This window comes from Oncorhynchus mykiss, chromosome 13 (genome assembly GCF_057628025.1).
Source record: "Oncorhynchus mykiss isolate SJ-2025 chromosome 13, ASM5762802v1, whole genome shotgun sequence".
Classification (NCBI taxonomy): domain Eukaryota; kingdom Metazoa; phylum Chordata; class Actinopteri; order Salmoniformes; family Salmonidae; genus Oncorhynchus; species Oncorhynchus mykiss.
In genome coordinates this window covers 50288126-50304884 of record NC_143034.1, presented here as the reverse complement: position 1 = coordinate 50304884, position 16759 = coordinate 50288126, and the positions used below count along the sequence as shown (strand labels likewise).

At 44.6% G+C, this 16759-nt stretch overlaps 1 protein-coding gene across 8 annotated transcripts in view; it reads right to left on the bottom strand.

Annotated features, from left to right (window-relative positions):
- Positions 1-1117: 1117 nt before the first annotated feature.
- The window catches only part of trip10a (thyroid hormone receptor interactor 10a), a 22526-nt gene continuing 6884 nt past the window's right edge, over positions 1118-16759 (bottom strand). The window contains exons 2-17 of one of the 8 annotated variants that reach the window (XM_036941096.2): positions 13540-13655; positions 12225-12281; positions 11912-12000; positions 11639-11786; positions 11094-11156; positions 10350-10454; positions 10024-10152; positions 9674-9820; positions 9290-9487; positions 7258-7428; positions 4862-4891; positions 3906-4015; positions 3564-3696; positions 3204-3325; positions 2962-3101; positions 1118-2858 (exon numbers count right to left, since the gene is read on the bottom strand). In XM_036941096.2, coding sequence (XP_036796991.2) covers positions 2707-2858; positions 2962-3101; positions 3204-3325; positions 3564-3696; positions 3906-4015; positions 4862-4891; positions 7258-7428; positions 9290-9487; positions 9674-9820; positions 10024-10152; positions 10350-10454; positions 11094-11156; positions 11639-11786; positions 11912-12000; positions 12225-12230 — 1743 coding nt within the window. In that variant the 5' untranslated portion in view covers positions 12231-12281; positions 13540-13655 and the 3' untranslated portion in view covers positions 1118-2706. The remainder of the gene's footprint in view (positions 2859-2961; positions 3102-3203; positions 3326-3563; positions 3697-3905; positions 4016-4861; positions 4892-7257; positions 7429-9289; positions 9488-9673; positions 9821-10023; positions 10153-10349; positions 10455-11093; positions 11157-11638; positions 11787-11911; positions 12001-12224; positions 12282-13539; positions 13656-16759) is intronic. The other 7 variants (XM_036941094.2, XM_090196468.1, XM_090196469.1 and 4 more) reach the window with 7 other exon arrangements.

Here is a 16759-nt window from a genome sequence, read left to right as displayed (position 1 = left end):
AAGATCTACTCCGTTTAAGGTAAGGTTTGTCCCCTGTATGATCGAAATTGATACTGTTTTATGATGATACCATCTGTCTTTTTATATTTGTGAAAATCTTTCTAAAACAGAAGATGGACAATCCAATGGAAATCAATCACCAAAGAGGTAAGAATATGTGGGCTGTAAGAATATGTTGAAGGCTGGCTGTATTGGGTGCAGAGGACTGAACTGCTCACTTTTGTGTCTGCGGCAATACAGATGAGGCATACAAAGTTATGTCAATTGGTATTGGTATGCAGATCACATTTAGCATCCTCCTCCCTTACTTCTTTAAAGAATACCCCATAGGCCTCAACATTATGGACATGGTATGTGTATGAAAACCACTAACACAAGTTGTTTTAAATTCACATTTACCAGAAAAACCAAGGTATGAATACTGGTCATGTGCATGTTTTGTTAATCATCTGTATAATTACTATTTTTGGGATTCACAGACTAGAACATAGAACAGGAAACCTGTTCGATCACCATACACTGAAAAATCATTCTGGCTATGGATACATCAACACATTAACCATTTGGGGCGGCAGGTAGCCTAGTGGTTAGAGCGTTGGGCCAGTAACTGAAAGGTTGCTGGACTGAATCCCTGAGCTGACAAGGTAAAAATCTGTCGTTCTGTCCCTGAACAAGGCAGTTAGCCTACCAGGGAACAGTGGTTTGTCATTGGAAATATTTGTTTTATTCTGCTTTGCCACTAAAATAATTATAAACACTGATAACTAAAATATTGTTATGCATATGATCAATAACAGGAGGGGGGGGGGGGGGGTATTTGAGGATCCATTAAAAGGGGTTCTTCGAAGAACTTATCGGGGTCCCCCCACAGTTTCAATTTGAAGAACCCCTAAGGAGACTCCAACAGCCTTTCCCTTTAAGAGTATGTACATGCTCCTGATATTTCTAGGTATTTTCTCATCTCATTCAAATGCTTCTTGGGGAAGAACTTGCTCTCTTAATAATAATAATAATAATAATAATAATAATAATAATAATAATACTACAACGGATGGCTCTATGCAAGACAAATATTTACAATAAAAAGAACATGAATAAATTATACAACCACTTGAACTTTGAAATGTGTGTTACATTTATTAGCCTTAAAAAACAGAAGACATTTGGATGTTAGGTATATATACACACAATGCTTTTAACCAGAAAAGGCACCTGGACGTGCGAGTGAGTTTTTACGTTAGGAATATTCCACCGTGGCTCAAAACTGCAGCGCCTATTAAACCCCAGACAAAATGGACACATTCACCTGACCAAGGTACACATCTTTATTCAACAGGTTAAAAAGCTAAGAAGACAATAGTGGTGTAGTGATAGCTAAAAAATATATTATTTTATAACATAAATACGATAGTCTTATTAACGTTGCACATATTCTGTCTGCAACAATTTATTGGTATCCATCTCGCCTCTGGATACAGACAGTCCACCGTGTTTGCAGGGAAAAGTACAAATGAGAGTTAACTCCTATGATATCAACCAAAACATGCCTTAAACTTGAACTCTTTTAAAATGTAGCAACCTACACATACTTAATAAATTATATTCTCAATACAAACAATTCATTATTTACTATTCAGAATCGAGAGCTATAAAAGAGCTCTCGTATAGGCCATTTATGTCGATGGCTTGAATCTGAGCTGTAGTGAAGCTACGGCTGTGATTGTCTGAAACATTTCTTTATTGCCATCAGTATGTGCATGTCCCTGTAAGGGGCCTTTACTGGCAGTCTTTGGCCTTGTGGGTGGCTAATCTATTTATACCGCAGAGCACAAGAAAATGAAGTCACGCTAACTGGTGAGTATATCTGATCTGAATAGTGGGGCTGTGTCAACAGGGCTTTCCTACTGAAATGCAGTGCCCAGAGATCTGTGTTGAGACACTTCCTTTATCTGAGAAAATGTTATTTGTCCAAAACGCCGTGCGCAAATACGAAGAGCAAGAATGTGATCCGTTTACATTCTGGCTGCATGGGAGTGAGACAGAGCAGGTTATGCTTACTAATGTGTCAGGGAAACTTCCTCTTAATCCCGGCTCCTGTTCAGTAGGGCACACTGTAGCACTGTGTTCTCATTGGACAAGTTCAGGTAGTACCTCTGTTTCAAAACGTTTTATCCTTACTGACCACAACCCTAATGTCAAAACGCTCCAGTACAGCCCTGACAACAGCACTTCTCTCCCTCTCACTGTGAAAAGGAGAAGCCTTCCCACAGTGAGGTGAGGGCATATGAACATGTTGGTTGGTGCTGCATTCTAATCTATATCAGCAGTCCTGCTATGATATCCACTACTAAACCACAACCGCACTGTGATAATATCAAGGAGAACTACGATGAAAATGTGTGGCTTGTGGTAAGTATAGTGACCTGGTACAGAAGTGCAAGCCAGAAGGAACCAAAAGCCCAATTGACTGCATCTTCTCTGGCCAGCAGGGGAAAGAAATCATGGGTGCGCATCTCAGCGAGGAAATCAAAGCGACTCGATTGGCCCTAGTAGTCTCCTTATGGACACCCAGATGGTTCCGCCCACAGTGCCTTTTTTCCCTCTTTCTGATTGGTCCCATGAGAGAGCTGCCACAGTATTTTGGAATCATCATCAGTGATGACTGGCCGTTCCCTCAGGCCTTGTGCGGGTGGGATGGGTGTCGGGTCACTTGCTGAGGCTGATGCTGACGTAGGATGTTGGGATGTAGCCCTCGTTCCCGTTGGCCCTGCGGACCCTGGTCCAGCCGTCACCTTTATCCTCCTCCACTACAGACAACACCTCCCCCTCCTGCATGGTGATGGTCCCCTCGCTGGCACCTAGCAGGGACATGACAGCATGTTACACTATCGCCATGTACAAGTGTGTTATACCACAATAGTGTTGAGTACATTGGTGTCATTGTGACCCATCCACACCTACCTGGGAAGTTGTACATGGCTGTGCATTGGCCGATGGGAGCGACAAGCTCCTCCTCCTCCTCCTCAAAGTCGTCGTCAAACTCGGCGTAGATGGCCTGAGAGGGATCTGGGCTGCCTTCTTCAGAGTGGGTTCCGTCAGGGCTGGAGGGAGAAACACACATATGCTTAATAATAAATGTAGATATATGACTACAGTACATTCACTGACAGCCACGAGTGAAGCCTCAGCGTCTGGTTTCTAACCTGTATGGTTCGTGAGTGCTGCCGTTGTTGTTGGAGTGAGACCTGTAGCTCATCGCATCCTCTGGTAACGTATCTCTCCTGAGCATCGAGTCCCCTCGCCTTCCTGCCTCTGTCAACCATGACTGCGAAACAAAGCACAGAGGAAATATACCATTGTTTCCTATAGATTGTGCTCGTGACAGATTGTGAGTGAGACCAAGTCAAAGAGAGGGAAGGGTTAGTATATTAAATTAAGAAAAACACGAGATCTGTGTTTACAAAGAATTATGTGAAGAGGTAACAAACAATATGTATTCTAGCTTGCATATGGGAACATTGCATGCAGTACATGACTGTGGCCAGTAGAGGGGAGTCCATTACCTCATACTTGTTGAGCTCTCCTCTCAGTCTCTCCATGTTCTGGGCTGTCTGGTTGATCTGGGGAGACAGACTGGCAGGGTCTCCCATCTGGGGGTTCTTCTCATACACATCCTTCATCTTCTCCAGGGCCTCACTGGAGAGACCGAGCAACACACACACACACAGACAGACAGAGAGGGAAAGAGAGGAGATGAGAGGTGGATTGATTCTCTGTGGAAATGCATCCCCTGTGAAGTGCAGTAATTGGTAAACAACACACACACAGGAATACTATGTTGGGAGAAGTTGTCAGTAGTCACAGAGATGGTTGTCAAAGCAGTCAGTCAAAACTCCCCCACACACCTCTGGTCCACTTCTTTCTGCAACTCCTTGCCAATGTCATCTAGTTTCTGTTGTAACCTCTTCCTGCGCTGCTCGGGGGGGAGATGGCCAAAGTCCTCTGTCACTGTGGGCTGAGAAAACGCACAGGGCGGAATAGTCACTTTAGCACACACACACATTCTTCATCACCATGGCACGTGGTAGGAGAGGAACACACCCCGCCACCCACAACCACCTCTAGAGGAAATGCCGGTCTGTGGTTAGGGTTCAGCCCAAGGGAAACGGTTGACGACAAGAAAACATTTTTAACCTCTAGTAATGACATTGTTTTTGCTTTAGAGTGAACAAACAGATATGCTTCGTTTTTTTAAAGTGAGCTGAACCCAAGACCACCAGCATTGTCACCCATATAATCATTCCCAATACCATCCCATTGGCAGCACCCACCCAAATGAGAACCTGTTTTTAGGAACTCTTCCCATTGGGTTTTGTGGTGAACGTTTAAAGGAAGGAGTTTATCATAGTGACAGACCAGTAAAACAATGGAGGTAAACTGAAGCCAATATAAAAAATAAAAATATGTTTTTTTTATTTTTTAAAATCGGTCAAATTATACCATGTTGCCCCATTGCTGCAGTGACTTGAGTTGTGTTGTTACACCCTAATCCACCAGGTGGCCACCTCTTCAACTCTAACTCCAAACGGACAGACAGGCCATGTTTTCAGCCCTCTGCTTTGCATCCAATGTTGAATTTGAATCTGGCTGTGTTCCAGTTCATGTGCTAGCAGCTAAACTAGAGCGTGAACATTCCAGCATTGATTTGAGAAGGTAAACAAGCCGACTTTAGTGTGACGCTTGAGACCAAGATGCTTGTTCAATTGTACTGATGGAGAGGTGGTCATGTGTGAGATTCCCCGTTAATGTGAGAAGCTGAGACACCCTTTAACACCCCACACAGACACCACTCTAGTATTACCATTACTATGATCCTCTCTGGAGTGAGCCTCTGAGGGAGAGAGAAACAGACAGACAACACGTGTGTGTGTGTGTGTGTGAGTGTGAGAACTGAGTGGTTCGAGCCCTGAAGGTTGATTGGCTGAAAGTCGTGGTATATCAGACTGTATAGCACGGGTATGAATTATTTTTTTTTGTACTGCTCTAATTACATTGGTAACCAGTTTATAGTAGCAATAAGGCACCTCAATGTTTGTGGTATATGACCAATATACCACGGCTAAGGGCTGTATCCAGGCACTGTTGTGTCACGCATAAGAACAGCCCTTAGCCGTGGTATATTGGCCATATACCACAAACACCAAGGTGCCTTATTGCTTAAATATATATACAAAGTACATTCAGAAAGTATTCAGACCCATCAACTGTTTGTTATGTTATCAGCTTCACTCTAAAATGATTTAAATAAAAACATTTCTCATCAATCTACACACAATACTCCATAATGACAAAGCAAAAACAGATTTAGACATTTTTGCAAATGTCTAAATCTGTTTACATAAGTATTCAGACCCTTTGCTATGAGACTCGAAATTAAGATCAGGTGCATCCTGTTTCCATTGATCATCCTTGAGATGATTCTACAACTTAATTGGAGTCCACCTGTGGTAAATTCTATTGATTGGACATGATTTGGAAAGGCACACACCTGTCTATATACAGGTCCTACAGTTGACAGTGTACATTGAAGGTCCCTAAGAACACAGTGGTCTCCATCATTCTTAAATGGAAGACGTTTAGAACCACCACCACTCTTCCTAGAGCTGGCCACCCGGCCAAACTGAGCAATCGGGGGAGAAGGGCCTTGGTCAGTGACCAAGAACCAGACTGTTACTGACAGAGCTCGGGAGTTCCTCTGTGGAGATGGTTCTCCTTCGGGAAGGTTCTCCCATCTCTGCAGCACTGCACCAATCAGGCCTTTAAGGTAGAATGGCCTGATGGAAGCCACTCCTCAGTAGAAGGCACATAACAGCCCGCTTGGAGTTTGCCAAAAGGCACCTAAAGGACTCTCAGACCATGAGAAACCAGATTATCTGGTTTGATGAGAACAAGATTTAAACTCTTTGGCCTGAATGCAAAGCGTCACGTCTGGAGGATATCTGGCACCATCCCTACAGTGAAGCTTGGTGGTGGCAGCATCATGCTGTGGGGATGTTTTTCAGTGGCAGGGACTGGGAGACTAGTCAGGATTGAGGGAAATATGAATGGAGCAAATTACAGAGAGATCCTTGATGAAAACCGGCTCCAGAGCGCTCAGCACCTCAGACTGGGGTGAAGGTTCACCTTCCAACAGGACAAAGACCCTAAGCACACAGCCAAGACAACGCAGGAGTAGCTTCAGGACAAGTCCTTGAGTGGCCCAGCCAGAGCCCGGACTTGAACATCTCTGGAGAGACCTGAAAATAGATGTGCAGTGAAGCTCCCCATCCAACCTGAAAGAGCTTGAGAGAATCTTCAGAGAAGAATGGGAGAAATTCCCTAAATACAGGTGTGCCAAGCTTTCAGCGTCATATCCAAGAAGACCTGAGGCTGTAATCGCTGCCAAAGGTGCTTCAACAAAGTACTGAGTAAAGGGTCTGAATACTTATGTAAATGTCATGTTTGGGTGTAGATTGATCAGGGAAAAAACAAAACAACGTAATTAATTTTAGAATAAAGGCTGTAACATAGCAAAATGTGGAAAAAGTCTAGGGGTCTGAATACTTTTGAATGCAATGTGTATTCAGAGTATAAAAAACATGAAGGAAACCTGCTCTAAGGGTTAAAGAAAGATGACTAAGCTTTGAGACATGGGTTGTGTGTGTGTGCCATTCAGAGGGTGACTGGGAAAGACAACAGATTGAAGTGCCTTTGAACAGGGTATGGTAGTAGGTGCCAGACACACTGGTTTGTGTCAAGAACTACAACACTGCTGGGTTTTTAAGGCTCAACAGTTTCCCGTGTGTATCAAGAATGGTCCACCACCCAAAGGACATCCAGCCAACTTAACACAACTGTGGGAAGTCAACATGGGCCAGCATCCCTGTGGAACGCTTTAAACACCTTATATAAGGTCTATGCCCCGACAAATTGAGGTTATTCTGAGAGCAAAAAAAGGGGACGCCCGGGGGGGTGCAACTCAATATTAGGAAGGTGTTCTTAATGTTTGGTATATTCAGTGTATGACACCTTCAAAGATTCGGTCTTTCCACTCTGAAAGGTCAACACCTGAAACCTGAAACATTTTGCTCATTAAGTTAGTCCGTTTTGATTGAACGTATTCAGTCATTTCATGGAACAATAAGACAGAACAGGTTGATCCACCAAACAGGAGGCCTTTGTGAGGAGACGTTGTGGCCCCTGACCCTGATGACTCACCATTCGCCCGAGGGTCCGGAAGGAGGATATTCTGGGTTTGACTGTCTTATTGATCTCCTTCAAACAGTACGACAATGGGTCCCGGCCGAACTTGGGGGAGGGGGTTCCGTTAGCGGGCGAGGGGGCGGGCGGCGTGGACAAGGGGGTGAGTGAGGAGGGGGAGGGAGAGAGCTGGGGAGGGGTGAAGCACAGACACCCAGGGAGGGGGTGGCATGGAGGGAGAGAGGGAGGGGAGGACAAAAACAGATGACAAGGGAAAGAGGGAGAGACACCATCAACACCATCAACACACCACACAGAGAAGACGACACTGCAGCAGTTACTCCTGCAGAAGCCCACAGCCACCGGATCATTCACATAGCGCCACAACACCAGCAATGAAACACCAGTACAGCACCACAGCCCCAACACCAACAAAACACAAGCCACGATGAAGGGTAGAGTAGAGTGAGCCTACGTGAGGAACAAGGTTGACAGATTGGAGCAGACCAATGGGAGGTTCCATTGGTTAACCTTAATCTGGACACAGATACACAGGTAGACTGAAACTTTGTAGAAAGGACACCCTATAGGTCTGGACCTGGTATACGTGCTTGTAATAAGACATGGCAGGTCTCTAAACTAGTGGGAACTACTGAACGTTGGCATGATGGTGTAACCACATGACCAAGTGAGGAGCAGCGAGGGAGAATATAGTCATCTCTACAGGCTGGTTTCTCAGTCACAGATCAGCCTAGACCTACAGTAGTCCTGGACTAAAAAACACTTTAACTAGGAGCTGTTTGAGTCAGTGTTGTGCAGTGGGGAGACTTTTTACAAATGACATCCAAAGCTCTTTCTCACAGGCCAATATGAAAGTTAACTAAAGTGGTGGAAAGTGGTGGATCATTACTGATCCACCACTTTGGGGAGAGCAGGAGCGATGACACAGGAGCGGTGCACCACACAGACAGGACGGGAAGTAGGCTGGGTGCATTAGAGCAACAGGATTGGACAGCAGTCAGCAGGGTAAGCCAATCAGACATGCAGCAGGAGGAAAGTGCTGGAAGAGACTGGAGGGAGGAGAGAGAGATGCAGCAGGGGATAGAGGCCGGCCATGATGTAGGTTAGCTCGGTGTTGGGTTGCTGTACTCTCAACATTCCTGTCTAGTTTATTTTCAGTCATTACAGACTGGCTCAGGAGGCCTGTTTAAGGGACATCCAATATATTCTAGATCTAGACGGCCTCTAGGGGTCCAACGCCATCCATGATCTCCAATGACGGTGTAGAGAGAACACAGAAAAAATGAGTTCACCTGGAACTAGTCATCCCTCCCTGTCCCAGTATCATCCCTGATGGTTGGCATTTCCCAAAGGTGTCATTGTGGTGGTTTGACTGCTAATGTTATAGTCTAGGCCAGTATAATACAGTATAATAGCAGTGTGTTTGTAGCGGAAAAGTCAATGTGTTTGTGCCTGTCTGTGCTGATGAAAGAACAAGCTCTGCAGAACGTTGCCTGCTAGTAGAGTTGACCTATTGGAAACCACAGTCAGTCACACGCTACAGAAAGTCAGAGGGGGCTTATTCCCAGACAGGCCAGGGACACAGCCATGCACATACCAGTTCTAGAAAGGTGTGTGTGTGTGAGAGAGAGGGGAGCCATGCAGTTTGTACATGCAGAGCTCTGGGAACAGGAAAGATTGTGTGTGAGACCACAGCTTCAGGACCATAGTGATAGAGGTGGTCCTCAGAGGGACGTTCCCAGACTCTGTCTCCCTGATTCAACCCCTCTGCCTCAACACTGACACACACTGCTTCACGGTTGATCTACCTGCACCTTGGAGCACTGATCATTTCAAACACTAAGAAATCCACTCTTTCATAGGAGGGAAATAACCTGATTTGGGCATGAATTGTAAATTAGGATAATAATGTCTCTTCCTAACTCAGAAAGTCACTCAGCTAGTCAGAACTGAGTCATGGGAGTGGGCTGTACCAGGGAGTGCAAACTAGTCATTGTGTCTGTGAGGAGGCGTGGTACTAGCAGCCTACCTTACTCTTCTTGCTGAACAGCCAGAACGGTTTGCTCCTGTTCTTGCCCAGCAGCTCCAGGGGGCCTTTGGGTGTACCGAGGGTGCCCAGGCTGCTGTCTGAGGAGGCACGGTTGATGCCCTGACTGTAGTCCTCAAAGTCCAGGTCCCCAGGACGCTCAAAGCCTGACTTGTACTGCTCTATAAGAGCTATGGAGTCCTGCAGGGACAGTAGGTTACATTATGACAGTGAAACACAGACCAACAATACCGAAACGTTTCAAAGCATTTGTGTTTCATACCCATTTCCCTCAAAATTCTGTCAAACTTCATTGGACCACATGCATCTACGTACGTTACGTCTGGGTTTGTTCTGTATACATGCAGTACAGACCGGCCGACTCACATTCCTCTCGTTGACATTAGTGCCCGCTTTGGTGACGCCCTCCAGACACTTCCCGATAATGGGCATCACGTGCCTCTCCGTGTCTGAGAACAAGACGTAGCCCTGCGCCAGCTTCCTCACCCGCCTCTCATCCATATCCTGGAGTTTCTATAGGGCAAGGAGGCACATACATGACGTCACTCAATCAGATCTGCCATGTCTTGGTGCCTGATTACAGAGTAACCATCTCAAAAAGGTCAGCTGTGTTTTCAGTGTCTGTTGAACCCAACGTTAGCATTTAAAATAGCTCCAGCAGAAGGAAGGAAAGCTAGGTTAAGGTCAGGATGGATGGGTGAGAGGCTCTGCCTTACGTTGAAGATGAGAGGCATGTCGCTGAAGTAGAACTGGCTCTGCTCCTTGTTGTATTTCTGCAGCTGGGCTGCGTAGTCGTTCTTACACTCCTCCGCTATGTGTGTCCTCATGTTGGCCTGCTGTTTGGCCTGGACACCGGTAACAAAACAAACACACAGGTCTCACACACACAGGCCGGTATGGTGGCTCACATTCCACTGTTTAAAGGGGAAACAGGACCAGTAGGACAGCTGGAATGTGTTCAGTAGGGCACACCGTAGGAAAACGTTCTGCAACGGAAAATGAAAACCTGTGTTCTTTTTATTCAGCGTTGGTGTCCTCCTACCTTCTCGACGTCGGCCTTTGTGGCGTTGATGTCCTGGTCAGTTTTCTCGGCATACTGAGCAGCTTTGTCTGCTTCCCGCCACTCCCTCTCAAAACGTTTCTTACTCTGAAACACAGAGAGAGACAGAAACACATCCATGTTGATCTTAGCTAACCCAACACTGTGCTCAGTGGGCATTTTTTGAATGGAAGAGAATAGACTCTGCTATTGTGTACAAGCGAGACCTCCGCTTCACCCAAGGGTAGTAAACACTTGCACCTGACTTTACTAAAGTGGTGTTGACCCATACAGTGATGAGCAATGGGCAGGAGTGCTGCTGGTTTCTGGTCTCATTTTGGTTCCCTTCCTCTGCTTTTAAAAAGAGCTCCTCGTCTCTTTTTACTGTATATTACAAATACTGGTCACCTGAGTCACCACACACACATGCACTCACAACTAGTGAACAAACGTCCCTTTCACCGATGTAACAATGACCCCACTTACAGCAGACAAAAAGCAGACAATATGAGAGAGCATTCAGAAACATTTGACAGCTTTCACCACTATAGACAATGGAGGACAGTGACTGGACAAAAACATTGGCCTTTGACTAAACAGAAAGAATAAACAGCTGTTCACTGACAAGCAAAGTACAGGCCTACTGTATAGAGAGGATGTATACATTAGTATTCTACCGACAACGTAGATTTTCCCTTTGGAAGAGAGGAGTTATTGGCAGACGGCCTGTCATGTAAACAAACGTACACTGTCGAGCTGCTTATAGGTGCTCTCCAAACTCTGCTGGGCTTTCTTGGCCTCCGACAGATGCTGCAAACAGACAAACAGAGAGAGAGGACACATGAGACACCAAGAACACTAGGATGATGACATGACGTTCCCTACTTAGAAAGGGCCATTGGCATTGGGTACAGAATAAACAACGGCCACCAAAAACCACTGAACAAAACAGATGGTAAACAAATAGCAGTCTGTCTGTCTGTGGGTCATGTCTACTGGGAGACTTTTTAGTGTTTGTGTGTGTTCTATATTCCATTGGGGTTGGGCCAAGGCATTCCTCTCCTTTCAGAGGACGACAACACGACAGTGACCATCCCCTACGAGACAACCCAATCAAGGCTACCTTCGTGCCATAACAGAGGAACCTACAAATCTCTGCTCGTCCTTCCTGTCTCCTTCATACTCTCCTTCCTTTTCCCTAGATCCCACCCATCTTCACTCGCCCTCACTATAATAATCTGAGTTTTGAACTCTTCCATCCTTCCTTCTCAGTGTGGATCTCTCTCTCTCACCGTCTTGCGCTCCATCTTGAGCTCCTGCAGGTACTTGGTGATTTCGATGCAGATGTTCATCATCATGTTCTCAGCAATCAGCTCCCTCTGTCCTGCGTAGTCGTTCATCTCATTCAGGATGTCCAGGAAGGACTGGTGGTTTGAGAACCTATGGGAGAGGGGGGGGGGGGGGGGGGGAGAGATGAGATCTGTAATGGATTTGGGCATTGACAGGAAGTTACATACACTGTTGCTTAAATAGCTGTGTTAGCCAGGTAATGATAGGTCCATTACTTCCTTATTCCCGTTTCCCTCTCAGGGGGTATAGTAGCAGTCATTTGCATTGCTCTGCAGGTGCTGGCATAGCCTCTCCAACTACAGTACTATAGACAGGAAAGCAGTTTGAAAAGACATCATTGAAATTACGTCATGTATTGTTGGTGTATTATTTTAGTCAAGCTTTGTTTTCCTTCTCTATGTCTGATTAGGAACTGAAAGTCATGTTGAAGATCACAGCTGGCCTGGGCAGGTACAAATACAGCACATTTATTTTATGCACACACACATTCATTCACACACACATTCATTCACACACACAAAAGCCCACCTGCATTCCTGTTCCTCTTTACAGCCTCGTTTAGGATTGTATTTCTTTGTTAGATTTCTGTCAATATTAGGAGAGGGGGAAGATATGGTAAGTAGTCTGGAAGATTGCATCTGTGCTTTTGACATATTCTAACTTAATTATCCTAAATGATAGGAAAACACATGGCATCAAATTAGGGTGTCTATTCAAATCTCAATGAAGACGTTCTACTAACCTAAATTGGTTACAGTTTGCATTTAATAGAAATGATTTCAATTTAAAATCAATCCACACCTCTAAGAAACAACACACACAAATATTTGCTTCTTGTAGGCAAGACTGCCCCGGTCCACTGGCACAGTTGATCTTTCCATTTTTATCTCAATATCAAAATCATTTCTAGGTAACAATTAATTACCTTACTGTAAATTGTTTTGAATTCAAATGGTCAAAAAGAAACAAAAAAAGCTCAAGCAAGAATTCTACTAAGACTGGGAGTGGTCAGTCTGGGAGTGGTCAGTCTGGGAGTGGTCAATCTGGGAGTGGTCAGTCTGGGAGTGGTCAGTCTGGGAGTGGTCAGTCTGGGAGTGGTCAGTCTGGGAGTGGTCAATCTGGGAGTGGTCAGTCTGGGAGTGGTCAGTCTGGGAGTGGTCAGTCTGGGAGTGGTCAGAGAGGAGCCTAATGGGAAGGATGTGTAACCTGAAAGCTAGCAGTTATTAATCTTATATTATCATCTAGGTCTAAAAAAAAACACCCAGCCAAACAAGCTGAAAATTCAGGCAGCTCTTACACTAAAAGGGCATTATCATAATTGTCACAATTTCACTGTATGATTCCAACCTCAGTGTGGAGATATATATATAAAAAACTAAGGATATCAAGTTTCTGACTGCACTGCCCCTTTAAGGGAAAGCCAATGCAAAACTACAGTCAAGAATAACATCTATGTTAAAACACAGCCACTTCTCCTATTCTTCCTTCTTTCATTAGAGCTCCCTTTGACCACATCCTGTCCGTCATGTGCCAGTCTGCTCCCACTTCCTCTCCTCTCCACCAGAGCACAGCAGCAGATACTGACAGACACACGTGGAGTGAGAGTGAGGAACAGAGAAAAGGGGAGGCAGTAATGCAGGCTCAAGCTTGAGAATGAGGGCAGTGTTTCTGGGACTGTCTGGGCTGGGGCAATGCCAACAGGGGGAGACAAGTTCAACTCTGCCCCAAACTAGTCATAAGACACCACATACATTTCATAAAACAGCTTTCGAGCACAAACATCAACTGCTGTGGGCACACAGGCAGGAATGAGGCCTGAGGAACCATGAAGAAGGAGGCCTACCTCAGCTGCTTGGCATAGTTCTGCTCTATCTCCGTCCTCTCCTTCACAAACTTGACATACTTCTCTACCAGTTCCAGCCCGGATTGCGTGTGCTTGTCGATGATGTCATATTGGTCCTGGGGAGAAGGAACATGAAAATAGAGATATTACGGACGATACACACGAGATGCATGAAAAGCTCGCCACCATTCGATAAGAATGACAGGGCGCGTTCCATTGGGTGAGTGACGTCATCTAAGGAAATGCTGGATATTAAATCAGTCCGAGGCAACATTTAGTTTACAGACTGTTGATACTGAATCTCAAGTCACCATATCTACCCAAATGTTATGCCTTCCAAGAATTCTCCACATATACACAGCCATTGACCCCCAGCCTTGAGGTGCTAAATCATGCTGCGTTCTGTTGCTAAAGAGAGGGGGAGAGAAAGTTGGAACAGGGCCAGAGAGAGAGACTGAGAGGCCACAGGGAGGAGGACGACCTTCTACCGACAGGAAATAGGAAGCGCCCCACTCTTCCTGTGGTACATGGACTCCGTAGAAACATCCCACATATGAATTGCATAGAACACTAAATAACCAACTGATTACCGCAAAACTGCCAAATTGGAGGAGGCAAGTGGAAGGGAGCGAAGGTAGGGAACCTGTTCGTCTACCTTTTAAAGGCCAAAATTGCCTAAAAGAAATCATCATAAATTGAAAAAAATACCAGTTTCATTGGAGGACCAAAATGTTGACAGCGGTGCCATACAGATTGTAAAATAGAAGAGATTTGATGTACCGATTCTATGGCACATGGTTTATGAACTGATACAAAACAACTTGAAGAGTTTTTCAATCAAAATAAAATTGTATAAAATTCTTGCCACCCAATGTTATGTTATGTTATGTTATGTTTATAGGGCATACAGCCATCTCAGCTCTGCATATTTTTGCTGCGAAGAGACAGTATCATTAGATCATTTATTCTGGTATTGTCCATATGTAGCTTGTTTCTGGTCACAGGTTCAGGAATGGCTGAAAAATCACAACATTTACCTCAAATTAACCCTACAAATAGGACTGTTGGGAGATTTGGAAAGCCATAGTCAATCAATCAACAATATGATAGTTTCAATAAAAATATTAATCTTTAATTTACAATCTGTAGATACTATGGGATTAGGAAGGTTCAGAATATATGTGAAATATCACAACACAGTTGAAATCAAGTTGAGGGAGCGTGCAATTAGCCTGCTGACTGCAGGAATGTCCACCAGAGCTGTTGCCAGAGAATGTAATGTTCATTTCTCTACCATTAGCTGCCTACAACATCATTTTAGAGGATTTGGCAGTACGTCCAACCAGCCTCACAACAGCAGACCTCCACATCCAGCTTCTTCACCTGCAGGATCGTCCAATGGGTGGTGAGTAGGGGGTGCTGAGGAGTATTTCTGTCTGTAATAAAGCCCTTTTGTTTGAAAATACTCATTCTGATTGGCTGGGCCTGGCTCCCCAGTGGGTGATCAAAATGGCCACCTGACTATTTAAAATAGACCCCCCCCCCCCTCATTTGTTTGTACATTGCATAGAAAATAAACAGCGAGTAGCAGCATAGTCACTTCACCCCTACCTACATGTACAAATTACCTCGACTAACCTGTACCCCCGCACATTGACTTGGTACCCCCCTGTATATAGCCTCGTTATTGTTATTTTATTGTGTTACTTGTTATTATGTTTTACTTTAGTTAACTACATATTCTCTTTAACTCTTCTTGAACTGCACTGTTAGTTACGGGCTTGTAAGTAAGCGTTTCACTGTAATGTCTACTACACCTGTTGTATTCGGCGCATGTGACAAATGAAGTTTGATTTGATGCCCTCCCAGGACCCACCCATGACTGTAGCCCCGCCCAGTCATGTGAAATCCATAGATTAGAGCCTAATGAATTTATTTCAGTTGACTGACTTCCTTACATGAACTGTAACTCCATCAAATCTTTGAAATTGTTGCATGTTGAGTTAATATTTTGTGTTCATCGGTGTATATTCTTGCTGTGTAACTACTGTGAAGAAAATAAAGAAGTGCCATGCATGTAAACTGTGTATATAATGTACAAAAAAAGCTGTAAAAACAACGTTTATTTTTTGTCCTCCGAAGAGGAAATCGTTATTTGATTTCCCTACACTTCATAAGCAAACGTATCGTCAACTCACACAAGAAAAACTAAATAGACTTGCTACCACACGTATCATGAACAGAAATTCCCACACTTTGATATGCAGTGAGGACTCTTCTAGTCTCTTTAGTTCCTTTTTTGGCTGGGTGCTTTATGGCCACTTCAAGTACAGACAAGCCTGTTAGAGAGAGTGAGGATGATATCAAGGAACTCTAGTTACAGTATGGAGGAGGGCCATTTAATGGGAAGAGATTCCTGTCATGTTGGGCCATGTTCTTGACCCATCCTACCCCTTCAAAGGGCACACGAAAAAGAGAGTGAAGAAATAACACCTAAGGCCTTTGATTTGAGAAGAGCACGTGAACATGCGGGCTTGTATGAGACATTGCGAGCGAGTTGCTGTATGTGTGCATGTGTAGAACACAGAGGACTACATTTTGAGAAGTCTGATCAAATGTTTCGGGGGCAGGAAAATGAGGACCACAGCACACAGTGTGCTCTTTTTGTGTTCACCCGAAACACCACCAAGAGACGCGGAGAGAACACACAAACTGGTTGGTTTTCATTCCATGTTTAACAGAGTCCTCCTGTCTGAGGTTAAGTTGTAAATAAACCAAGCTGATGGTTGTGAAACAACCATTCGGGCCTACTGGCCGGGGTGAATGTCTTCCACCACACAAACATAACCTTGTTTGCCCTCTCCATAAGACAATTTTGTTTAGAAATTGGTTCCAATTTAAAGATTCAGTAAGCTAGGACATTCAGTTGGGTTTTTCCATGAGCATACTGTTGGCTTCATGATAGAATTTAGGACACACGGACACATCAAAGAACCGTAATATTCCAATGACTGAAGGCCCATCCATCCATGTTGGCCCTGCCTCAACCCAGCAGTCTTCTACCTCCACCCCCCAACTCCAGACAGATGAACTTGGGAAGGCATCACCCTAGGCATGGGAAGTCATCCTGCTCAGTGGTGGAAAAAGTACCCAATTGTCATACTTGAGTAAAAGTAAAAGATACTTTAATAGAAAATGACTTAAGTGAAAGTTACCCAGT